We start from the raw sequence: 24,920 nt of genomic DNA, 5'->3' as shown, positions 1-24,920 counted from the left end.
ATCAGGCTAACTGAGTTCTCTGTACCTCAACTCCTGAGTCCCAAATCCAGCTGGCCGGAACCCAGGCACCCGGTGGCACCGGAAGGCAAGGGGGAATCCCAGTTGGCCAGATGCCAGAGGTGTCTCCTGCCTCTTTAGACCCCAAAGTCTCCTCCCTGAAGAAGTGAGGAAGACCCCACACACGTATACAGACTCCCTCCGCCCTCCAGAGGTGATTCCTTTCCTCATTAGGAAATTCTCCGCTCCCTTTTTCCGACTCCTTTTCCGAGCGTTTACGTTGTACATCTGGAAAGGAGGGGGGAGGAAGGAGGGGGAAGCAGAGAGAAGGAGGGGGAAGAGCCCAAACCCGTCCAGTCTGACCCAGTCCAGACAACCGGCCTCCAGCTGGGGCTGGGGAGAGGGGAGTGGAGAGGTGCGGGCCCCCCCCACGCCCCTTCGGGGTGGGGGGCGAGGGCTCAGCGTTCCTAGGACCCAGGAATGCCCCCCCGCCCGCCCCCCCTGCAGGCGGGGGGAGGGCTCAGCCGGGAGTTTGGCAAACTCCTCCCCGCGTTGAGTCATTCGCCTCTGGGAGGTTTAGGAAGCGGCTCCGGGTCGGTGGCCCCAGGACAGGGAAGAGCGGGCGCTATGGGGAGCCGGACGCCAGGGTCCCCTCTCCACGCGGTGCAGCTGCGCTGGGGCCCCCGGCGCCGACCCCCGCTGCTGCCGCTGCTGCTGCCGCTGCTGCTGTTGCTGCTGCTGCCGCCGCCACCCAGGGTCGGGGGCTTCAACTTAGACGCGGAGGCCCCAGCAGTGCTCTCTGGGCCCCCGGGCTCCTTCTTCGGCTTCTCAGTGGAGTTTTACCGGCCGGGGACAGACGGGTGAGTGAAGAGGGTTGGCGGCGGGAAGTGGGGGCGCCTGGAGACGGGGGCGCGGCTGGAGTCTGGAGGGGACCAAGGCTTGAGTTTGGGAGGCGGAGTTTGGAAGGACCAGGGCTGGAGTTGGGGGCCCACGCCAGAGCTGGGGGCCCGCGCTGGAGTAGGGAGGGGACAGTGGCCGGCGTGGAGGGGGGCCTGGAGTTTGAGATAGATCCGTGGGGAGACGTGTGGGGTGGGGAGAGGACTCGAAGCTGAAAGCTGGAGAAGTCTGGGCAGGGGTCTCGGGGCCAGTGGAGAGGAGGGCGCGTGAATGGAGAGCGGAGGATCTCTGGCTGAGATCAGTGAGCTGCCGGGACCCGCGGCGGATGGGGGCGGGAGAGGGGGCGCGGAGGCCGGGAAGGGCGTTTTGGAGTGCCGGGGGACCTGGGGACCCCAGAGGGCCATTGTGTGGAGAGAGAACGGGTCGAAGCAGAATGAGCTGTGTGTAGTAAGAGAGGAGTCAGAGACTGGGGGGGGTCCGGAGGTTACATGGGGGCCTGCCTCATCCTCCCCTCCCCCCTCAACTCAGACCGGGAAAGACCCGGGAAGGGGACGGCGGCTCCCTCTGCTTTCTGCTCCGTCTCCTACTCTTCCCTCCACCCCCATCTCTGTTCAGACAAGGGGATCCGGGAACCTAGGGATTGTCCCGGGACCCTGGCCCGGGGGCGCAGGGGCTGGGGGCGGGTTCAGCCAAGGGCGGGTGCTCGGATGTGTCGGGAGGGGTGTGTGTGCGCGCGCGTGAAGGGGGGTGGGCGGTTTCCCTCTTCCTCTAGCTCTTGGGAGGAAGAGAAAAGCTTATTTCCTGTAGCTTGTCGGCTGGAGCTGAAAGGAGACTGGAACTTCTGGGGCTGGGGTCGGAAGCTGGGGAGACGCGGGCTCTCTGGGCCCGAGAGCAGCAGAACACAGACAGCAGAGACTGGGAACGTCTCAAAGGAGGATCCTCATTCCCAGCTCAGCAGGGTGACAAGCAGACTGGAGCCTCAGTGCCTGGAAAATAGGGAGCCCACAGGCTTTGGGGGAACTGGAGTTAGAGCTGAGGCAACATTAGAACAAGGGTGTTTGTTTAAAGGTGGGGGGTTGGGAAGTGAGAGGAAGGTAGCTGCTCCTGCCTGGAACAGGGACTCCCAGATGCCAGATTCCTGATCCTCCACAATCACTGGGGTAATCCTCTTTCCCCGACGGCTCTGGGCTCTGAGCTTCCCGCTGCTCCCCAGCACCACCCCCACTCCAACCCCTAGTATCTCAGGGTTTGATGGGACCTCTGTCAGAGGTGAGCAGTTTTTACACATGATATAGTTAACTGGTCTGTACTCGTTTTCTCTAATTTTTGGAGAAGAAGGATTAATCTAGCTAATTCAATTGGGGAGGGGGAGCAAATTTGTCCTTTGTCTAGAGGACTGAGGATGGGGAAAAAGAAAGATGGTTAGGTCCCAGCTGTTGGTTCTGGGCTTTTCAAGGTCCCCACCCAACCCCCACCCCACCCCCCTGGCCTCTTGCCCAAACCCCATTGCATCACCCTGGCCTGAAGCCTCTGCCAGGCCTGGCCTCCCCCAGGCCCCTTCAAACTGCTTACCACAACCCAAATGGAGTAGAGGGAAGGAGGGAGCGGATGGGATCCTCCCCCACATCAGGGTATCCAGTTAGCCGGCTCTTAACCTTCCTCTTACCCTAGCCCCACCCAGCAAGAGTGTCGTCTCCCTTTTAGGACACTCCTCTAAAACATCTGGACTTTCACACACTCCCAGTTCCCTAGGTGTCTGCTGGCCCCTGGCCTGGTCCTTCAGCCCCTAAAGCCCTCTTCTAAAACAGGACCCAGCATTCTCGTCCCTTCCCCTCCCCCTCTGCTCATCTCTCCTCCCAAGAGAACCCAGGTGTCCAGCTTGCACTCCTCCCCTCTCATTTTCTCTTTACAATACACTCTTAGAGCAGGACTCTGAACATTCTACCTCCCCAGTGACCCCCATCCTCCCACAGCTGGGCCTTCAACCCCAGCTCCCTGCAGGGGACAAACATAGCCCCTCACCTGGGGCCATCACTGGAGAGGGAGGGCCTCGGTGTTCTTGGTCTCCCTGCATCACCTCTCACGGTGGACCCCGAAAGAGCATCACAGGGCAGGGTGAGCACAAGAGGTTACATGGTAGGAAGGGGCCAACCTTTAAGTCAGGCAGAGCTGGGTGTGTGTCCTGGCCCCCGACTTGTTCTTTGTGTGACCTGGGGCCAGTTACTTACGCTCTGGGAGCCTGGTGTTCTCATGAAAATCAGACACCTAACTTCTGAGGCTATTCTGAGGACTAAATGAGACAGTATATACAAAAGGCACCTGGTCCACAGGGGGTGATCAATACATGGGAGGCCTGGTTTTCATGAAGGAGTTGATTTCTGTTTCTAGTTCTCTCCTCCCTGGATGCCACCTGGTTCTTTGTCTAGGTTTTCCCCCATTTCTTGCTTTTAGTTTTTGCTTATAGCAGCGATAGTAATAATAGTCCCTCACTTTCCTTAGCACTTTTATATCAGTTTTTCCATTGGATCATTACAAAAACCCTTGCATTAGGTAGAGGAAGCATTATTGCCCTCGTTTTATGTGTATATACACTGAAGCTTCAGGAGTCACTGAAGTCGAGAACTAGAAGTCGGTTTAGGGACCATTCAAGGGCAACCCTGTCATTTGCTGGGTAGAGAATCCAAGGCTTGGAGAGGGGACGTGAGTTGGTCCAGGACAGGAGCTTGAAAGGAGGACCAGCCTCAGCCCAGCTCCTTATCTTCTTCCGGTGCTGCCACAAGTGGAGGCAGCTCTTCCTCCCCAACCAGCCAGGCATATCTCTTGAGAATACACTGGGAGACCCAAAACTCGGTGTCCTCCTCTGGCCTGGCCAAGGCTGCTGTAAGACCTACAGGGGCTGGGCCCTGGTCCACTTGCTACTCTCCACCCCAGACCTTGTCAGGCCAGCAGAGTCAAACAGTAACATGTATTGAACAGGAGCTGGGTTAATCAGAAGCCTGGCTGGGGAGACAATGGAGAGGAGAGGAGGGGATAAATTGGCAACAGGGTAGACCAGAACGCTGGCCGAGGAATCAGAATCCCTGGTTTCTGGTTCTTATGTTGGAAAGGATTCTGAGTGACCTTGGACATGTTCCATAACTTCTCTGGGACTTAGTTTTCCTATCTGTAAAATGAAGACATGGGACTAGGTGAGCAATTTTTTTATTAACATTTTTTCATTATTTTTGTTTAAATTCAAATGCTATCTTACCAGGGCATTCTATATAAAACAGAGAAAAGAAGTTGCTCTAACAGAAGACTCTAAAAATGTGAGGGCCAAACTAGCCTCCGCTTACTCCACGTGGCAGCCCTGAGGCGTCTGCAGGGAAGTCTGCAAACCAGTGGATGCTCTCTCGGCTGCGCCTGCCAGTTGTGGCAGCCCAGGTCTCCAAGAACCAACCCCAGAACTTCAGGGATCTAAACTTCAAAATAAATTACAGCAGTTATTTCCTCCTTGGACTCGATATTTTGGAAGAGCTTATCTGCCCAACTGCATTTAGTAAGGAATAATTAATTCCTTTTTCCCATTTTTTGTCAACTGGAAGTTAGAACAAGACATCTATAGCTGCCAATCAGAGCTTCTGACCAGTATGCGATAACGAGGCTCTCACATGAGCTGATATAATTCCAGCCAAAAGAAAATACACTCGAGGTTTTAATTAGCCCAGACCGTCTTATCAGGTGAATGCATGATTTCCGTTAGGCTTTCTGAAATATTGAAAATAGCCCAAGAACCCTCCATTGTTACCTTCTTGGATCCCTACGAGGCCCAACTGCTGCAGGATTTAGGAAGCAGGAACCAGGAGTGGAAGAAGAAGGATAAACTATGTGACAGGCCATCCCTGACACCAGGTGCCTCACTTGGTACATGGGAGAGGGCACCGTTTATTGGACTGACTTAGGGGAGCTGGGATGGAAGGGCCACTGAACACTCAGGTATAGGCCGTGGGCAGTGGGGGACAGGTCTGGGTCTGGGTCTGTGTCCCTTGCCTGCATGCCAGATCTCCTGAAACTTCACACAGCCACAATGCATATGGCACTGGCCCATGAGCTTGTGGACTTTACAAGCTTTGTAAGGCCTCTCTCTCACCTTCCACCCCTACCAAACTCCAACCTTCTTCCTTAGGCCATCCCAGGAGCACTCAGGCTCAACTATTCCCCAAGAGCAGAGGGTGTTGGAAAAATTGGGAGGGGAGAGGGATCCCTTGGCTGCAGCCCTGTACTCTCCTAGAAATAGAGTATCAGAGCTCCAGGAGACTCTGAGATAACCTGTTCAACCTCTTCACTCAGAGAAAGAGGGGAAGGGTATTGCCCAAGGCTACACTGAACTAGTGCCTGACCCAGAACTCCTGACTCCTGGTCCAGGGCTCTGTTCACGGCCTACTGCACCACAGCTGTTCTCTGGGGCAGCCCCTGCTAAGGGAGCGTTGCACCCCTCTCTCCTCACCCAGCCCTGGAGCAATGCAACCGCTCCCTACCACTAGCCTCAGCTACTGGGCCTGACAACTGACCAGGTCACTGTGCCTTCGGAATAGCTAGTGCCCACCCCCCAACTGGATGTGAGGCCTGAGTGAGAGGGGTGGGGCCCGGCGGGTGGGAGACAAACGGAGAAGTGAGAGGTTAGAAACAGACAGGAAGCCACAGGCAGTAAACATTTCCTGTCCCCAGGGTAACCAGGCTGGCACCCCACCCCCCATCACTCCAGGAACTCTCAGTCTCTGGCCCCCTCCTGTTCTTCTGGACCCTGCCTTCTCCCTCCTCCATTCTTACCCTCTGGCCCTCCTAAACCACTCCTCACTCTCTATTTCAGCCCCTTGGCCCTGCTGCCTTGTGTTCCCATCCCCTATTCCTTTTGGACCCCAAACCTCTCACCCATCCCCTACCTGGTCTTCTTGGAAGACACCCAAGCTTTTGTGACCTCTACCATAATCCCCGACTTGGGACTCTTGCCTGGTGAGACAGGCTGAGGTAGGTATCCAAATATCAGGGAAGGGGTGGTATTGGGAATGTTGAAAACTGAAAGGGGCCAGAAACCCATAGAGATGGAGAAGCCCAAGATCTGAGATCAAGACAGAGAGAGGACCCAAAACCAAAACCAAGAGAGCAAGTAGTCAAACGGGCAGAGGGACAGAGAGATTGGGAAGCATGCCAGAGGCAGATATGGAGGAGAGCAGAGGTCAAGGCTGGCAGGGGCCAGATCTACTGGCCCAGGGGCTGGGTCCAGCTGCCCACACTGCCGGATACAGTCCTCATGGGAGACCCTGGAGGAGAAAGCCAAGAGGGCTGACAGCTGCACAGAGGCCTTGGAGGCAAGGGACCTAGGAACGGTAGAGATAGAGCCGAAGGCAGGAAGATTGCCCAGGACCTTAACTATGACCACCCCATTATATAGGACCCCCAGCAAAGGCAACCTTTGCCTCCTCATCTCAGGGGGAATAGAAGCACCATGTCCGGAACTAATATCACAGTAGAGCAGAATTTGAGTTCAGACCCCTAGGGATGGTGTGTGGGAAAGGGATTCAGGGGCTGAGACAGACCCAGCCAGGATGGGGAGGCAGGCCTGGGCCTAGGGGACAAGCTGTTTTCACCATCCTCCCAGCTCCTCTCTCTACTCCTACTGCCTGATTTCCAAGACTCACATTTTCCCCCTACACGCCCCAGGGCTCGGCAGCCAGGCAGCCGGTCGCCTGAGTCTTGGCCCAAGAAGGGCTTTGGCTTGGGACCAGAGAGTACAGGCTAGGTGAGAGGACCCTGGGGTTCCAGAGCCTGCGCATCTGATCTTGGCAGGTCCATAGGTCCATAGAAGAAGCTAGGATCCAGGCCCTCTGGCTCCTGTCCCCTTACCAGAACTGACTCTAGCTCCTCCTCTCTTTAATAATGGGAAGGTAGGAGAGGAGAAAGGGTGAGGGGAGGAGGGGAGGGGCTGTGTTAGTGACAGCGGCACATGGGGACCGCCTGACTCCAGCCTGTGCCTCTGGCATCTGTGGCATCTTCTGAGATATAAATACAACGCAAGGGGGCATCTACCCCACCCCCAGCCAGCCCCTGGCCCAGAGGCCTGGGTCCTTCCTCCCTTGGGAGACTGGAAAAGAGCTAGGAGCCACCCTGAACTGCCTCTCCTTTCCCCTCCACAGGGTCAGCGTGCTTGTGGGAGCACCCAAGGCTAACACCAGCCAGCCGGGAGTGCTGCAAGGCGGCGAGGTCTACCTCTGTCCCTGGGGCGCCAGCCCCGCGCCGTGCACCCCCATTGAATTTGACAGCAAAGGTAACCCCCTTGCTAGGTGGGGGAAGTTCAGGGAGGGCCTGGAGGGGGACTGTGGCTTGGGGGTGGGCCCAGGTGGTGCCTGGAGAGGAGTGGAGCCTGCCCAGCCGCATGGCCACGTGCCCTCCCAGCACACTGGTGCTCTGGTGCTCCAGCGCCGTGCAGCGGAGCAGCAGCTCCCGTGGCACTCACACCACGTTCCCAGTCCAGCCCAGCCCAAGGAGGGCGGGCATGATTCAGAAACATGTGGCTCTCATTTCCCCTGAATCACCCACAACTCAGGGAGGCCAGGGCAGTAACACAGACAAAGACAGGGAGAGTCACACAGACTATTTGATTCATTTAACTAAGCACTGACTAAGTGCATGCCAGGCCTTGTGCTGGTGCTACAGGGGACTGAAACATGATGAAGCCACCACCCTCAAGGAGCTCAAGGTCTGGAGTCAGTGCAGAGATGGAGGGGAGGGAGACAGATGGAGACAAGAGATAAACAATAATAACAGCTGACACTTCCAGAGCACTCGCTCTGTGCCAGGCACTGCTGAAAGCACTTTACATATATTATCTCACTTAATCCTTTCAACAACTGTAGGAGGTATTATTATCCTCATTTTATAGGTGAGGAAACAGGTTAAGTAATTTGTCCAAGGTCACACAGCTAGTAAATGGTGGAGCAAGGACGTGCACTCAAGCAATCTGGCTCCAGAGATCAAGACTGGGGTGAAGGGACAAAGAGAGGAGAGCAGAAAAAGATGGAGCATTGGGGGGAAAATCATGAAACAGACTGGTTTTTTTAAAAACCTGAAAGACAAATGAGAATCAGAGGAATAAAGAAGGCTGTTCTACAGAGGGCAGAGATAGGGCTTGGAAAGAGACAGACAGACAGATGTACAGAGAGAGAGATACATAAGGGGACAGGTATTCAGGGATGTGAGAAAGGTCAAGAAAGATGGAACAAGATGCTGTTAGAGACGCAGGCGCAGGTACAGACCAAGAAGTGCAGCCAGAGGACTACCCTCTTGGGAAACAGCCATTCCTCGCCGCCGCCCTCCTGCCTCCACCTCCTCACAAGCATCCTTGTCCCAGCCAAGTGAGGAGGCAGGGGACCAGGGGAAGGCAACTCTAAAAACCCAAGTTCTGTGTGTGTGCACATGTGTGCATGCATGTGTGCATGTGTGTGTATGTAGGGGAGGGGTAAGTCCGGCTACACAAAGCATACTTTAAAGACGCTTCGCCACTCCCCCTCCCAGTGAGTCACAGGGGCTTGGGCCTTGCAAGTGCTTGGGTGCCCCGAGGCTGAGGGTGGGCACCGCTCTAGGGTCAGCTGCCCAGGGCCTGGCACGACTCCCCTTTCTTACTTCCCCAAGGTTCTCGGATCCTGGACTCCTCCCTTTCCAGCCCAGAGGGAGAGGAGCCTGTGGAATACAAGTCCTTGCAATGGTTCGGGGCAACAGTTCGAGCCCACGGCTCCTCCATCTTGGTGAGGGGCCAGCAGGCTCGGTGGTGTCGTGGCTAGGGGATGGGCACAGGCCTGAGGGAGGGAGGAGGGGCCCTATTGCACTCAACCTGAAGCACCCTCCTCCCGGGCCCTCCCAGGCCTGTGCTCCACTCTACAGCTGGCGCACAGAAAAGGAGCCGCTGAGCGACCCCGTAGGCACCTGCTACCTCTCCACAGACAACTTCACCCGAATTCTGGAGTACGCACCTTGCCGCTCAGGTAGGGCAAGAGGGGGCGTGTGCCCTGTATCTGCTCTCTCTGAGTCCCCACCCCCATCCCCCAGCTTTTATGTTCCTCATCTGGTCCAGGGAGGTTCTTTCTCTGGTTCCCTCTCCCACCTCCTTCCCCAAGCTCTCTCTTCTTTCCTGTGGGGTCCATCTGTACAGGCTCCTTCTCAGCACCTTCTCCCCTCACAGATTTCAGCTGGGCAGCAGGACAGGGTTACTGCCAAGGGGGCTTCAGTGCCGAGTTCACCAAGGTGAGAGGGCAATCTGGGAGGGAAGTGGCTGTGGGTGAGGGACACAGGGGGATCAGGACCAGATGTCAACTCACCTCCTTTCCCCCACAGACTGGGCGTGTGGTCCTAGGTGGGCCAGGGAGCTATTTCTGGCAAGGTAAGTCCTTCCTCTGCTGTCCCTTAGTCCCCTGGCATGCGGCCTCTCATCCCCGCTCCCAGCCTGAAATCGTCACCCTTGCCTTCTCTGTCCCTGTCCCAATTCCCCTTTCCTTTTCTTGAGACTTCCATGTCCTCTTCCACCACGCTCCATAAGCTTCCCTTCCTTGGACCAGACTTCTAAAATCCTACCCCATCAGCCCCCAGTGCCCCCTCCCCGTACCTCCTCTTCCATCCATCCCCTCCTCATCTCCTTCCCCAGGTCAGATCCTGTCTGCCACCCAGGAGCAGATTGCAGAATCCTATTACCCTGAGTACCTGATCAACCTGGTTCAGGGGCAGCTGCAGACTCGCCAGGCTAGTTCCATCTATGATGACAGCTACCTGGGTGAGCCAGCAAAGAGGGTCTGGAACAGCAAGGGGAATCTCAGGCACGCCTGTCCTTGCCGAGCCCCGCACCCCCACCTCTCTGCCATACTTGTCATGTGCAGGCTGACTATGAAGGCCCAGTATTGGGGGGAGGGATTGAAGGGTGGGCCAGGGCAGAGGGGTCCTCAAAGTAGGAATACTAATGTCTACCCACCCTGTCCCCCAGGATACTCTGTGGCTGTGGGTGAATTCAGTGGCGACGACACAGAAGGTGAGTGTATCCTCAGGCTGGGGCCAAGGGTGGGGGCAGGTGGAGACCTAGGGCCACAGGAACCAGACACAGCATTTCTGTCCCACTCCCCTCTGCCTGCCTCCAGCCCACAACTTTCTCTTCTCTTCACAGACTTTGTTGCAGGCGTGCCCAAAGGGAACCTCACCTACGGTTATGTAAGACCCAGCCTGACCTTCCTTCCCTCCCCTCTCCCCCGGCTAATCACAAGACCCACGCCTGGCAGTTTGTGAGGGTTCAAAAGTGGGTCAGAGCCTGGGCTCTGGAGTCAGACCTGGGTTCAATTTCTGACACTCACTCTGGATGGGAACTTCTGTTATTGATTCCTCTCCCACTTCATTCCCTAAAAACCTTGAGCCTGCTTCACCCCCTGAGCCTCATTCTTCTCTGTATAATGGGATAATAATAGGTCTGACCTCACAAGGCTCTTGTGAGGGGCAATGAGATAATGCACGTGAAAGCACTTAGTGAACTGTTCAGCTCTGTACAACTGGGAGCTGTTATTATTAGACCATGACAAGTGCTTTCAAGGGAGACAGATAAGAATGCCCTAGGAGTTTGGTCAATTAACATATATTAAGGCAAGGTAAGAGATAAGCAGATGAATAAGACATCATACCCCATCTCATAAGGTGCCTCTAATCAAGGATGTAAGATAAGATGCACATACAATTATAATCTAAGGCCGAACTGCTATTCATGAGCCCCTCAATGTGTCAGGCACTGTCCACTCGTGATTTCTATTCTTCACAACAAACTTTTGGGCTAGATATTACCATTCACATTTTACATGTGAGAAAGCTGAGGCTCTAAGAGACCAAGGCAGTTGTTTAAGATCACCCAGTTAGTAAATGGCTGGATAGAAATTTAAAACAAGATCTGCCTTATTCCAAAGCCAGCATTCTTTCTGCACTACAATAAATTTCAGAAAAGTGGTTAAGATGAGATAGCAGTTTAGGGATAGGAAAACCTCCTTTCTAGGGCAGGGATGGATCAGAGAAGTTTCTATGAAGGATCAGGGGAGATGAGGCGAGAGGGTACCCTAGGCAGGAGCATGAAAAAAGGCATGAAAGAAAAGGAACAAAAGTCAGGCCAGTGTAGCAGACATGTGAGCTGGTTGAGGGTGGGGAGAATAAGGAAAAGCTGAGCAGAACCAGAAGGTTGGGGCCAGATTCTCCAGGGCCTCGCAGGATGGCCGAGAGCTGGAGACTTCAGGCAGTGGCTACAGGGAACCACTGCGGGTTTCCAAGCCAAGGGGGCCCTGCTACATGCACTCTGGGACGATCGATTCGTCTGCTGCCATGGAGGAAGGGTGTGATGAGGAAGGCAGAGCCAGGCCGGAAGGCGGCCAGGGGCTGTCCAGCAGGCCTGGGAGAGGGCTCCCACCAGAGCAACAGCAGCGAGAAGCAGGGAGACAGCAAGGAGTGGCAGGACTGGCGGGGCCAGCCGCTAAGGAGGACTAGAGAGGAGACATCAGTGTTTGGTTTGGAAGGGCTGGAGGATGAAGGGTGGCTGAGGCCTCAGCGTGTATTCAGTAATTCGGCTAATAATTATTGAGTGTCTCTTGCTCTCCAAGCATTACTGTAGGCTCTGGGGAGAAAACAAAGGACAAAACCAAGCTCCTGCCTCCATTGCTCTTCCATTCTAGTGGGTAGAGATGGATGACAGACAGATAAATATGAAATCTGTCAGCAGTTGATAAGTGATCTGGAGAGAAATAGTGAAGAAGCCGTAGGATGGAGCTACCCAGCATAGAGATGGGAATGTGAGGGCAAAGCTCAGGAGGGAATTAAAGGACAAGTGGTCTGTGTCTCCAAGGAATGCCTGCCCCTGGGTATCCTGTGCCCATCTGCCCTCCATCCATGGGATGGTCTGGGAGTCCAGGACCAATGAGCATGTCTCCTCATCCCCAGGTCACCATCCTTAATGGCTCAGACATCCGATCCCTCTACAACTTCTCAGGGGAACAGGTGAGGACAGCCCCCCCCAAACCCAGCTTAGCCCTCTGCCAACCAAACCCCAACCCTGACTCAATAAGCTCAGCCCGACTTCTCAGGCTCCCTGGAGTACCTGACCTCCCCAGACAGCCCCTGTTGATCCTGCTTATTGGCCCCCTGGTTCTGACACAGAGCTGCCCCTCTGTCCTCCCCAGATGGCCTCCTACTTTGGCTATGCAGTGGCTGCCACGGACGTCAATGGGGACGGGTGAGTAGTGGGAAGGAGGCACCACGATGCCCTTCCCAGATCCAGGAGGGAAGGAGGGGGATGGAAAAATGCAAGGAAAGTTTTTCTCTGGGCTCTCTCTCTGCCTTATCCTCACTCCTGCCTGCATGTCCCCTGAGTCCTTGGCTCAGGGACAAGGAGAGAGCTGAGAGCTGAGGACCAGGAGACCTCAGGTCTTCTCACCTGGGTGGGAGGCAGCCTGCAATCCAAGATGCCTGGGATTTCCTGGCACTAGGATTGGGGAAGGGAGGGGCAAGACAAGGTCTCAAGATGCCTGGGTTTTCCCCTACCCCAGGCTGGATGACTTGCTGGTGGGGGCACCCCTGCTGATGGAGCGGACAGCTGACGGGCGGCCTCAGGAGGTAGGCAGGGTCTATGTCTACCTGCAGCACCCAGCTGGCATGGAGCCCACACCCACCCTCACCCTCACTGGGCATGATGAGTTTGGCCGATTTGGCAGCTCCTTGACCCCCTTGGGGGACCTGGACCAGGATGGCTACAATGGTAAGTATCATGGATGGACTGAAGTTGCGGAGGAGTCGGGGGCCTGAGTCAGAGGGGATTGGGAGGGGCCGGCCCCGTGGCAGAGTGGTTAAGTTCACATACTCCGCTTCTGTGGCCCAGGGTTTCACTGGTTCAGATCCTGGGTGCGGACATGGCACAGCTCATTAGGCCATGCTGAGGTGGCATCCCACATGCCACAACTAGAAGGACCTACAACTATGTGCTGGGGGGATTTGGAGAGAAAAAAGTAGGGGGAAAAAAAAAGATTGGCAATAGTTGTTAGCTCAGGTGCCAATCTTAAAAAAATGGTGGGGGGGGGGGCAGGGTGCCTGTCAACTAAGATACCCAGACCCTCAGTGACTTCCTAAGGAGGTATGTAGACTTTAATCCCAATGTCTAGGTTTTGGGGCTTGAAGAGATTAGAATATGGGAATGACAAATGAAAAAAATAGGGTCCTGGGGGCTGGTGGTAGAGATTTGGACTCCTGGATTCCTGGCCTGTTGACTGCCTGTGTTGTGTGTCTTGCAGATGTAGCCATTGGAGCTCCCTTTGGTGGGGAGACCCAGCAGGGAGTGGTGTTTGTATTCCCTGGGGGGCCAAAGGGGCTGGGCTCTAAGCCTTCCCAGGTTCTGCTGCCCCTGTGGGCAGCTGGCCACAGCCCGGACTTCTTTGGTTCTGCCCTACGAGGAGGCCGAGACCTGGATGGCAACGGATACCCTGGTGAGTTGCGCCCGAGGCCCCTTTCACCCCTAGAAGTCCCTGGTCACAGACCCCTACTCCCTCTTGTGCACCTTTCCTAAGCTCCTGGGTGCAGGTCTAAGCTAATGTCACCAGGTGGCACTGTTCCCCCACTTCAGCCTCCAGCAATGAAAACAGAGGGTTGAGACAGAAGGACCCTGATTTGGGGCTTGCTCTAAGGGGTAGTTTCTTGACTTGTTACAGATCTGATTGTGGGGTCCTTTGGTGTGGACAAGGCTGTAGTGTACAGGTATGAACTCCTGAGGGGCAGCCTGGGAGAAGTGGGAACTGGGGAACTTTTCAATAGGGCTGAGGTTGGGAAAGTGTACAAAGGCCCCTGGGATCCAGGGTTTGGGCATCAGCTTCCTGTGCCCACGTTCCAGAGTCTTAGCTCTATTTACCCACACCCACTCTTGACAGGGGTCGCCCCATCGTGTCTGCCAGTGCCTCCCTCACCATCTTCCCTGCTATGTTCAACCCGGAGGAGCGTAGCTGCAGCTTGGAGGGGAACCCTGTGGCCTGGTGAGCTGGAGCCCAGCACATTGGAGGGACCGAGTCTGGATACATCAGTCTGTGCCTGGGGTGGGCAGGGAGACCAGGCCTGTCTTAGGAAGGGGACCAATGGGGTTGTCCTAGTCTGGGACTCTCCGGGAGGTAGGTAGAAGATAGGGTGCCTGTTCCACTTGGATATACCAGCTTTCATCTTGGTTTTCCTCCAGCATCAACCTCAGCTTCTGCCTCAATGCTTCTGGAAAACATGTTCCTGACTCTATTGGTGAGTGAGGCACTGGTACAGGGGATGGAGGAGTACCTCCCTTCTCTCTGAATAGAGGAAGAGCAAGAGGCAGATTCTCCTTAACATACATCCCCGGCTGCAGGCTTCACCGTGGAGCTCCAGTTGGACTGGCAGAAGCAGAAGGGGGGAGTCCGGCGGGCACTGTTCCTGGCCTCCCGACAGGCAGCCCTGACCCAGACCCTGCTCATTGAGAACGGGGCTCGGGAGGACTGCCGGGAGATGAAGATCTATCTCCGGGTATGGCCTGAGCGTGGGCTATGGGCTGACCTGGGAAGGGTGGCCACACAGAACTGGGGGCCCCTCCTGATGGAAAGAGATTGGGAGATTCCAGGGAAGGACTTGGGACTTTGGGAGAACTTCTGTCGAAGGAGCTGGGAACCAGGCTGCCAGGGCCTCTGAAGCAATAAGAATGGTTTAGGTTGGACATCTGGATTCTTGAGGGCCCTGAGCAGACAAAGGGAGATGTGAGAGGCTGAGGAACAGGGCCACCAAGTCCCCAGGGTCCCCTGATCTGATCCCTCTCCCCTGCCCCTAGAATGAGTCAGAGTTCCGAGATAAACTCTCCCCAATTCACATCGCCCTCAACTTCTCCCTGGACCCTCAAGCCCCTGTGGACAGCCACGGCCTCCAGCCAGTCTTACACTACCAGAGCAAGAGCCGCATAGAGGACAAGGTGAGGAGAGGGCGAGGAGGCGGGACCTGAGAGGAGGGGCCCACGCACCAGGGACAGGGCCCTGGAGCAGAGGGCCTACAGCCTGCAAGGGGATCTAAACTCCCCTCTCAAGGCTGCCCTGCTCCCCAGGCTCAGATCTTGCTGGACTGTGGAGAAGACAACATCTGTGTGCCAGACCTGCAGCTGGAAGTGTTTGGGTAAGTGAAGGCTGACATCAAGCTGGGGGAGTCCAGATGCCAAGGTCTCATAGCAGGACACGTGGAGCTTGGAAGCACCTGGTACTGAAAAAGTAGAATAGAGACATACTAGCCAGCTGTGTGAACTCGGGAAGTTACTCAACTTCTCTGAGCTTCAGCTTCTTTGTCTGCATAGAGAGAATAATAACATCTGTTTCTCTAGGCTTTTGGAAGGATTCAATGAAATAATCTACATACAGCATCTAGCCTAGTAAAACAGAGTTGGAACTCAGTAAATGGTGTCTATTATTATTATATGATTATCATTATTATGGCCCATTGTCCTGGTTTGGGGATTAATTCCCCACTGTCCCTTACCCTGTGTGCCCCCTCCAGGGAGCAGAACCACGTGTACCTGGGAGACAAGAACTCTCTGAACCTAACTTTCCACGCCCAGAATGTGGGTGAGGGTGGTGCCTACGAGGCAGAGCTACGTGTCACGGCCCCTCCAGAAGCTGAGTACTCAGGACTCGTCAGACACCCAGGGGTAAGAGGGGATTCCCAGGCGGGGCTTGGGAGGAGACCCTGCCGAGGACCCACCAAAACCTTACCTGCACCCACCCACCTGCAGAACTTCTCCAGCCTGAGCTGTGACTACTTTGCTGTGAACCAGAGCCGCCTGCTGGTGTGTGACCTGGGCAACCCCATGAAGGCAGGCGCCAGTGTAAGTCTGGGTGGGAGAGAGGGCTGAGAGGACAATGGCCAGCCGGCCAGAGCGGAGCTGGGGGAGAGGGAAGGAGGGCTGGAAGTGGCGTGAGGCAGATGCCCAATCCAACAGCCCCCCGTCCTCCCTCCCTGTTCCACAGCTCTGGGGTGGCCTTCGGTTCACAGTCCCTCATCTCCGGGACACGAAGAAAACCATCCAGTTCGACTTCCAGATCCTCAGGTAGGGAGTGGGTGGGCCCAGGCTGCGGCGGAGGTGGGGGCGGGGCCTGACGCTGGGGAATGCTCGCCGGCTCCAGCACGGCCTCAGTCTCTCCTCCATCCCACAGCAAGAATCTCAACAACTCGCAAAGCGACGTGGTGTCCTTCCGGCTCTCAGTAGAGGCTCAGGCCCAGGTCTCCCTTAACGGGTCAGTGCCTGGGCAAAATGGGGCCTTTCTGGGAGGGGAGACGGACTTAAGCAAAGGATGCATACGGGGTCCTGGGGTCCCACTGTCCTCTAAACCCCCCTCCTCCTCAGTGTCTCCAAGCCTGAGGCAGTGCTATTCCCGGTGAGCGACTGGCACCCGCGAGACCAGCCTCAGGAGGAGGCGGATGTGGGCCCTGCTGTCCACCATGTTTATGAGGTGAGGAAGGATAGAGGCAGGGAGGGCCGTCCTGGCAGGTGAGGGGAGTGGACAAGCAGGGCCAGAATGAGTGACAGAGAAGGAGGAGTGAGTGTGAGTGACAGATGGCTGGGACCAGAGGAAGGGCCTGAGAGGAAGCGAGGAGGAGTGGGGAGTGACAGGTAAAGGCCGGCAGGGTCAGTGTGAGGGACGGCCAGACGAGAGACAGGTCAGTTGAGTGACTTGGAAAGGAAGGCTGGAGCTGCCTCCTAGAGCGTTGGCTGGAAAGGATTTCACCTCTGCCAATTGAGTCCTTCACTCCTGAGGTAGGCGACTCCCAGCAGGGTGTGTGGGCCACAATGACCCAGGGTCTCGCAGGGCAGAATCATTCTCTTCCTTCTCATTTTGATTGTGCTCTTCCCTCCTCAGCTCATCAACCTGGGCCCCAGCTCCATTAGCCGGGGCGTGCTGGAGCTCAGCTGTCCCCAGGCTCTGGAAGGTCAGCAGCTCCTCTACGTGACCAGGATTACAGGACTCAGCAACTGCACCACCAGTCACCCCCCCAACCCACAAGGCCTGGAGGTGAGGGGCCTGGAGACTGACCCGGGGTGGGGGGAACCAAGCCTGAGAGGTTGGAGAAGGCTGCTGGGGGCCTGGAAGAGCCAATGAGCATGTGCCTGAAGATGGGACTTAGGCCACTGGAAGGGGGTCAGAAGGCCCACAGACACCTCGAGGCCCTGGGAGGGAAGAAGACTCTTACTTCTTGCCCTAGCAGACTCCTAGGGCCCCGCTCAGCGCCACGTCCTCTGGGAAGTCTTCTTCAGACCTCTTCCCCTGGGCCCCAATGCCTGTTTTAAAATTCGTTTACTTATTAACATTTAATTAAGTGAGCATCTGCACTGAATACTGTTATAGGCTCAGGAAATATTGCACCAAACAAAACTAGCAAGGTCCCACTCTCGTGGAGCTTCCGTTTTAGTGGTGGGTAATAGATGATAAAAATTAAAAAGAGAGGGAGATTAGCAAGTGTGGAAAAGTGACGACAGTGCTAACATGCCGGGGGCAGGGCCGGGACTGGAGACTGAGTTCTCAGGGAACAGCTCTTGAGGAGCTGAACTGAGTTGAACTGAGGCCTGACAGACAAGAATGAACCTGCTTGTGAAGACTCGGGGAAGAGCATTCCAAGCAGAGGGAACAGCCGGTGCAAAGGCCCTAAAAGGCAAGGACCTCATTATTTATTTACACATCTCCTCCTAATAAACTCCAAGGACCAACTCTTGTTTGTTTCTGTCTTTCAACACTGAGCCTGGCGCTTTGCCATAGGAGGTGGTCAGCTGGATGGATAAAAACATCAGGTTGAAGCTGCTCTGGAGCCAGGTGCTGGCCAGCTTAGACGCTGCAACGAGGTGGGAGAGGCAGCTAACGGTCTCTTTCCTCTTCCAGTTGGATCCCGAGGGTTCCCAGAGCCACCAACTACAAAGACGGGAAGCTCCAGGCCGCAGCCCTGCCTCCTCAGGGCCTCAGATCCTGGTAAGCCCTCCTGGGAATGAGGGCTGGGCCCAACCGTTGAGGACCCGTTTGGGTTCTCAGAGCCACCAGAAGGGCAGAATTCCGGGTTCAGGCCTCCTCTTTCTTCCCAGAAATGCCCGGAGGCGGAGTGTTTCCGGCTGCGCTGTGAGCTCGGGCCCCTCCACCGGCAGGAGAGCCTGAGTCTGCAACTGCATTTCCGCGTCTGGGCCAAGACCTTCCTGCAGGTGAGGAGCTTTACCTCGGCCCCTACCCCCCACCTTCTGGCCTGCCTGGGCCGTCCCTCCCTTTCCCCACTGCCCCAGCCACCTTCCTGGGCAAGTGGGACCCAGGCCCTCCTGCTCCCCTCCTCGCCGTTGTTCAGGCAGCTCTGTGTGTCCTTGGCGCCACCTAGTGGCCAGGCTGGGGGTGACCGCTTCTCTTTCCTGGCCCGTTCGGAGGAGGGAAAACTGCATACCAGCGTGCAGAGGATGATAGAAAAACAGAGATGGAAGATGAATGCGTAGCGGAGAGGCAAGCAGACGGAGGAATAGTAAAGAGCAGTCATTTATTGACCACATATCATGGGCCAGGCACTGTCCTGGGTGCCCAACCAACCCACATTAATGATTCAAAAAAAAATGTTTTATTGAACATACAGTCATCTAATTATACATTATTTAGTTGTAACTATTCAATTACACATTTATTATCTCACATAAGGAACACAGAGATTCAGGAGAGAATGAGTCTGAAAAAGGGAAAGATTATAACCTGAGCCAGACCGTGGGGAGCCCTGTGTCCCCTAGGTCCCAAGAGGGGCTGCCCTGAACACCTTTCCCCCACCCACAGCGAGAGCACCAGCCATTTAGCCTGCAGTGTGAAGCCGTGTACGAAGCCCTGAAGATGCCCTACCGAATCCTGCCTCGGCAGCTTCCCCGGAAGGAACTTCAGGTGAGTCCAGGGCTCAGAGGGCTGGCCTGGCGCTAGGGCTGGGACACAGCTGAGCACGGGGGAGGCTGGCCTTGTTATTGTAACAAATATTTTTTGAGCATCTACTATGTGCCAGGCACTGTGCTAGGTCCTGGGGATATGATGATAAACAAGATGGACAGGGTACCTTCATGCCTGGAGTTCACGTCGAGTGGGCAATGGGAACACAGTGCGACAAGTGCCAGGATGTTTACAGGAACACATCATAGGGACACTTGAACACAGTCTTGCAGAGTCAGGAAGGGCTTCCTGGAAGCAGTGATGTTTAAGCCGAGACCTGAAGAATAAATAGGAACTACCAGGCTAACCAGTCAGGAAAGGAATATTCTCTGGGGAGAGGGAATTGGCAGTTGTGAAGGCCCAAAGTCAAGACAATGATGCACATTTTAGGAATCTAAATTTTGAAGTTCAGAATTCTGTTAGCCCAAGATGGGAAGTGAGAGGTGGGTCTAGGTCTGATGGAAAGTTGGGGCCAAGTGTAGTTTGGGAAGAACTAATGGCTTTTCAGTGACCTCTCCTGACTTGCTCCCTAGGTGGCCACAGCCGTGCAGTGGACCAAGGCAGAAGGCAGCCATGGCGTCCCACTGTGGATCATTATCCTAGCCATCCTCATTGGCCTCTTGCTCCTAGGTCTGCTCATCTACATCCTCTACAAGGTCAGCCACATCCTAACCGTGACTTGCTCACCCTCTCATCAGGTTCTGCCCTTGACCCAGCACAGTCCCAAGCATCTACCTCCAGACCAATTCTCTAGCCACATGCCCCCACCTCTGCCCTGGCCACATGCATCCCATTCTGACCCTACCTATAGGATCTTTCCCTTCATTCTACAGCCTCTAGCTTAGAAAGAGTCTCTTGAGGCAAGCTAATAAGTTTGCCTATACTTGCAAAATTAATGTTACTCACAGGTGGCAAATATGTGGCATTTGTGCTGTCATTTCCTCCAAAAACCGGCAGCCATCACTAACTGTAGAAGTGGCCTCAGAATTCTTCTCAAGAGGCAGCCACTACTAGGCAATCAGAGTTGGAACTTGAGTTCAAACCTATGTGCCATCCCTGGCTTAACTGGGGCATTTTGATGGCACTAATGAAAGGCCCCCTTATACCAAAGCACCCCCAGCTTTAGTCCTCCTGGCCCACTGGACCTCTTGGAGAGGTAGTCTTAACAGCCTGAATTTAGGCCACTTTTGCAAGATGGGGCGATTGGAAGCACTAGGATCCTCTTCATTCCCTCTTGGGATAAGGTCTGGGGAGAAATGGGAGCCAGAGTGTCTCAACTCTCCCTCCTTCTCCCCCCTTTAGCTCGGATTCTTCAAACGCTCCCTCCCATACGGCACCGCCATGGAAAAAGCTCAGCTCAAGCCTCCAGCCACCTCTGATGCCTGACTCCTCCCGATCCCAAACTCCCAATCCTGAAGGCCCTGTCCCCCCACCTTCAGTCTACTGACAGGGAGGGGCTGGGCGCTTTCTGAAGGTGCTGAGGGCCAGGGAGAAGCTCCTCTCCCCAGCCCAGAGACATACTTGAAGGGCCAGAGCCGGGAGGTGAGGAGCTGGGGATCTCCTCCCCCCATGCACTGTGAAGGACCCTTGTTTACACATGACCTCCTCATGGATGGGGGAACCCAGATCCAGGGACAGAGGCCCCAGCCTCCCTGCAGCCTTTGCATTTTGGAGAGAGTTTCCTGAAAACAACTTGGAACCAGAACTGGGGAGTCCAGTCCCAGTTCTCTGGGCCAGACGTTCTCTGGACTTCCTGTCCAGCTCCAGCCTGCAAAAATCTGTCCCCAGCCTTGCCGGAGATCCACAAGAAGCCCCCAGCTAAGAACCTGGAACCTGGGGAGTAAGACCTGGCAGCTCTGGACAGCCCCCACCCTGGAGGGCCAACAAGAAACACTAACCGTGGATGGTGCCCCAGGCCCAGCTCAGGACAGATCCCACACAAAGATCAGCGCTGGCCCAGAACCAGCTCCAAGGGGAATCAGAACTGTAATGGGGCCGGATCGAACCTGGGGCCTGGGGTTGATCTGGGACCCAGACTCAGACGTTAGTAACCTAACCGGGCAGATCCAGGACTACATTTGAGCCTGCTCCAGACCTGGGCCTGGAGGCCCAATCCACCTCTGACTCGGGAGAAGTCAAGAATTGCCCAGGACCATGAAGGGGCCATGATGGCAACAGATCTGGAACCTCAGCCTAGCCAGATGCAGGCCCTCCCAGTCCCCCAGAGAAAGGGGAGCCCACCTCCTGGGCCTGCAGGATTTGGGCTCTGCCTACCAGCTGCACTGATGCTGCCCCTCCTCTTCCTGCCCAACCCTCCCCTCCCCTCCCCTCGGCTCCGGACCCCCGGGACTTATTTAAACTCTGTTGCAAGTGCAATAAAACCCGGCCCGGTGCCCCCACTGACCAGAGCTGGAATCTGTGTGCTACCTCACTCTTTCCAAACCCACCCTGGAACCAGACAGCTTGGTGGGTAGGAAATGCCTGTGTTTCTCGCAGCTTCTTTCCGCTGGGAGCCAGAAGTGTGACCCCCCAGGAACTGTGGAACTAGTTTTTGGGTTCCCTTCTCCTAGGTGGAAGAGATGATGGGAGGGGAGAAAGGAGGGCTTGACTCCTGTCATCCCCCAGCCCCACAGATCTGGTCTCACCTCCAGGAGAGAAGGGCAGGAATCTCTTCTCTTTGGGTTTGAGGACTAGGGAGGAAGACACAGGGGAATGTTCAGGTTGAAGGTGGGGGAAGATGGTCCAGAAGACTCCTCGGGGCTCCCCTAAATCAGAATAAGGAAATGGGTTGAGCAGAAGGCCACAGAACTAAGTCAGAAGGAAGCCAGTTAGGTTTTTGTTTTGTTTTGTTTTTATTGTATATTGTATGCTGGTGGGTAGAAGGGGTGTTAAATATTTTACACACCTTATCTCAGTTAATTTCTACCAATAATCCTGTGTGGTAGGTACAGAGTTAGCCCCATTTACGCAAGGGGAAATTGAGGTCCAGAGAGGTTATGTAACTTGCCCGAGGTCACTCCGTGAGTGCCTTAGCAGAGTCACATTCACCCTAGTCTGACTGTGAAAGCCCATGTCTTGCTTAACCCACATGCCATGGGGTTCATATCTTTGAATAGAAATCAAAGTAAGGGGGCCCCTCAAGGTCCTCTGTCTCCTCAAGGCCTGTCCTAATGTACCCCAAGAGGAAGCAGACAAGGGCTGAAATTCTAATGGGTTTGTTGGAGGCAGAGTCCATGTCATGCTAGACCAGAATTCAGCCACCAGAGGGCAGCATAGCCACAAATTTATGGGAATTTTGGGAAGGGAGGGTATGAGTTCCGCTTCACCCTTCTCCATCACCAGGGCTATTCTTATTAACTTTGGCTCCTGCCTAGCAGTACCTGCATCACCTCAAAATATCTCTCCTGGGAGACCAAGCCTGCTCTGCACTCCAGTCTGTGACTTCTTGATAATTCTGTACCTCAGGAACTTCTGTCCAGAACCCATAAATGACGAGGGACAATGGGGAGGACGAGCCCTGAGGAGGCAGTGAGCCACCCAGTATTTCCAAGGCTGGCAGCCGTGGCCTAACAAGGCACTGGGAATTCTCCAGGGAGAATTGGGGGAGGGGCGAGAGTGGCATCTGTCAAACTCCAGGGGTCAGGTCTGAGATTTCTTACACTATTGTGAGGAGGAAACAAGGAGGGGAAGTGGGCTGTGCACATTGGCTGGTGTTATGGGTGTGTCTGTGTAGTGCCTGTCCCTCTGAGTCTCAAGTGTGACAAGGTCTCTCCCAAGGATGCACAATATAAGAAAGGAATTCCTTGGGTTCAGAAATGCCGCAGAGGTAATCTAGCACCAGGCTCTCTGTCCCTGAGCCATAATTCTCAGGCTCTGGTCTGTTTGCCCTCCCAAATCTCCCCCGCCTCCAGAGCGAGTCTGCCACCTCCCATCTTGAGACTTGGATCATCCAGAGGGACAGGAGGATGGGGGCTAGAAGGCCTGAGCCTTCTCCTTGTCTGTGTCGGTGGAGAGGAATAGGAGGCCCTGGGAAGGGAGCAGAGCAGCTGGGGGTGCAGGGAGGAGGAGGGGGCTCAGGAGAGGCAGCTGGCAGGCGGGAAGCTGATCTGGGGGTCTCAAATTTCTTGACATCAATTAGAGCAGCCGGCCTGGGCTCATTAGTAGCCTAGGGTGCAGGGCTCATCAATAATGAATTCGCCCCGCACACTGCCCCAGCCCAGCTGCCTGCAAGGTCACCCCGCCCTCCAGCCAGCTGCCTCCCCTTGGTAGGCTAAGCAACCCCTCTTCTGAGACCTCCCTAACTCAGAGCCTCTGAGGGCAGTGTGGGAGAGTGGACAAGGCTGAAGACAAAGGGGTCTCTAACTGATCAGCCACTCCTGATGCTGACTCCTGTTTGTTCTCGGAGTCCACCCAGAAGGAGAAAGAATGGGCAGAGGCAAGGAGGAGTGTATGTGGGGGGGTGGAAACAGAGTCTGGGGAGAAGCAGGTTTTGTGGTACTAGGGTTGAATGGTGTAGTGATAGGTCAGATCTGGAACAAGAAGATGTCCTCTGATGGGCTCAGAGACCTCACCTTCTTCCCCAAGGCCAGACTTGAGCATCAAGGCCACAGTCCCCTGAGTTCTCTGGGCCTCTAGATCAGAACAAGACCAAGGCTTTGGCACCCCCAGCATTCTCTTGCCCTTGAGCTGGAGCATCTTGACAGGTGCAAAAACAGATCTTTTCTTCAACCCAAATCAGTGGGGTGAGGGCAAGAGACTGTTGAGGTCCAGAAACAGGAACTTGAATTTCCTGTAGCTTAGTTAGCCATCTAGTCCCAACTTCCCTGCAGAAGCCAGGAATGCCAGTCCCCAGTCCCCTTCCTAAACTGTTTCTCGGCTCTAGTCCAGCCACCCTTCCACTCACCTCTTCCTCCCTGCCTCCACCCTCCCTAAATCCCAAGTGCTCTAGTTCCCAGTCATACCTCCTTCCCCTCTGGCTGGGGTTGGCCTGAAGCTGGCTGCTTGGCATTCTGGGAAGTCTTTCTGCCGCCCTCCCTCTTGGGGCAGGTACAGACAGGTCCAGGCCGCAGCAGCTGCACCTTCCCCAGACACCTCACAGACTCAGAGACGCCAGCCTCATTCTGGGGTCCCAGTTGCCCACCTCCAGCCAAGCCCCCGGTTGGTCCTTAGAATATGTCCCACACCCCACACCCCCTGACATTCTCCTCAGCCCGTATATTCTGTCCCATCCTCCATCCTCCCCTCCACCTCACCAAACACCCCCACCAATCCTCTTCAATCCAAGCTCACCTTAGTGGGGAATGCCGTGGGTTCAGGCCCTGGATAGACGCTCCCTTCCCCACCCTAATCCAGGCCATCTCTGCAAGGGTGAGCCTCAGTTCTGGATCTTCTGTCATCTTCTGCTCGCCATACTGATCTCAGTTGCAAGCTTGTATTCCCACCTCTTTGGGTCCATTGATTGCAATCTCTTCACTCAGACCTTCCCTAAGGACCTGGGCATTTGGACCCCAGCCAGAGATCAACTTGGGATCCATCTTCAAACCCACGTTTCATCTCTCAGGCCCAGCCCCCAGGCATCCTGCTCCAAAATCAGAGAAACAACTAGGCCCTAAACATTCTCTACCCCCACCTCACCCCCACCCCCAAGCCCAGCCCATCACTCTAGAGAGGACCCAGGTGTCCCTCTCAAGCCAGGCCCCATCCTCCCCAGAGTACTCAGACATCCCCCACCCTATGTGGGCCCATGACCAGACCTTTCCACCCTCAGACTCAGCCCTTCTCCGGAACCCAGGCATTTTAATTTCCAGCTTCCTCTAACACCTCACACCGTCTTCTAGATGTCTTGTTCTCCCAGCCCTGGCTGCAGTGACTCCGTAAATCCAGGCGACCCAGGGGCAACAAGTAGAAGAGAAAGCGGGAGGGGGCGAGGAGCCGCCAGGCCGCCCCCTCCTGGAGCCCTGGGCGCCCGGGACCCCCTCCTCCCGGCTTCACCTGCTGCGGGCTCCGCCCCCGCTCCGC

The 24,920-nt window shown here is 55.4% G+C and overlaps 1 protein-coding gene and 1 long non-coding RNA gene across 3 annotated transcripts; one reads left to right on the top strand and one right to left on the bottom strand.

The window, feature by feature from the left end:
* The first annotated feature begins 185 nt into the window (after positions 1-185).
* On the top strand, positions 186-21,310 carry ITGA5 (integrin subunit alpha 5). Of its 2 annotated transcripts, none has more exons than XM_001504571.7 (30): positions 186-857; positions 7,068-7,198; positions 8,563-8,675; positions 8,792-8,912; positions 9,110-9,171; positions 9,262-9,307; positions 9,569-9,694; positions 9,902-9,946; positions 10,079-10,122; positions 11,878-11,934; positions 12,117-12,169; positions 12,483-12,691; positions 13,221-13,412; positions 13,635-13,680; positions 13,851-13,952; positions 14,150-14,205; positions 14,309-14,463; positions 14,762-14,899; positions 15,029-15,096; positions 15,472-15,622; positions 15,707-15,799; positions 15,942-16,021; positions 16,128-16,208; positions 16,319-16,424; positions 16,833-16,985; positions 17,847-17,933; positions 18,044-18,157; positions 18,762-18,863; positions 19,436-19,558; positions 20,205-21,310. In XM_001504571.7, the coding sequence occupies exons 1-30, from the start codon at positions 478-480 to the stop codon at positions 20,286-20,288; spliced, it is 3,318 nt and encodes a 1,105-aa protein (XP_001504621.6). In that variant the 5' UTR covers positions 186-477; the 3' UTR covers positions 20,289-21,310. The 2 variants fall into 2 exon arrangements, 1 of the variants encoding a protein (XP_001504621.6); XR_011440121.1 differs by having other exon boundaries at positions 343-857; positions 16,833-17,622.
* Positions 18,459-24,918, bottom strand: LOC106783325 (uncharacterized). Its single transcript, XR_001381042.3, has 4 exons — positions 24,656-24,918; positions 24,192-24,394; positions 21,548-21,667; positions 18,459-19,179 (listed from the first exon to the last, which is right to left on the bottom strand). It is a non-coding gene; the product is annotated as an uncharacterized lncRNA (long non-coding RNA).
* Between the last annotated feature and the right edge of the window lie 2 nt (positions 24,919-24,920).

This window comes from Equus caballus, chromosome 6 (assembly GCF_041296265.1).
Source record: "Equus caballus isolate H_3958 breed thoroughbred chromosome 6, TB-T2T, whole genome shotgun sequence".
Lineage (NCBI taxonomy): Eukaryota > Metazoa > Chordata > Mammalia > Perissodactyla > Equidae > Equus > Equus caballus.
Note: the sequence above shows the minus strand (reverse complement) of the source record. Positions and strands in the feature narration are given on the sequence as shown.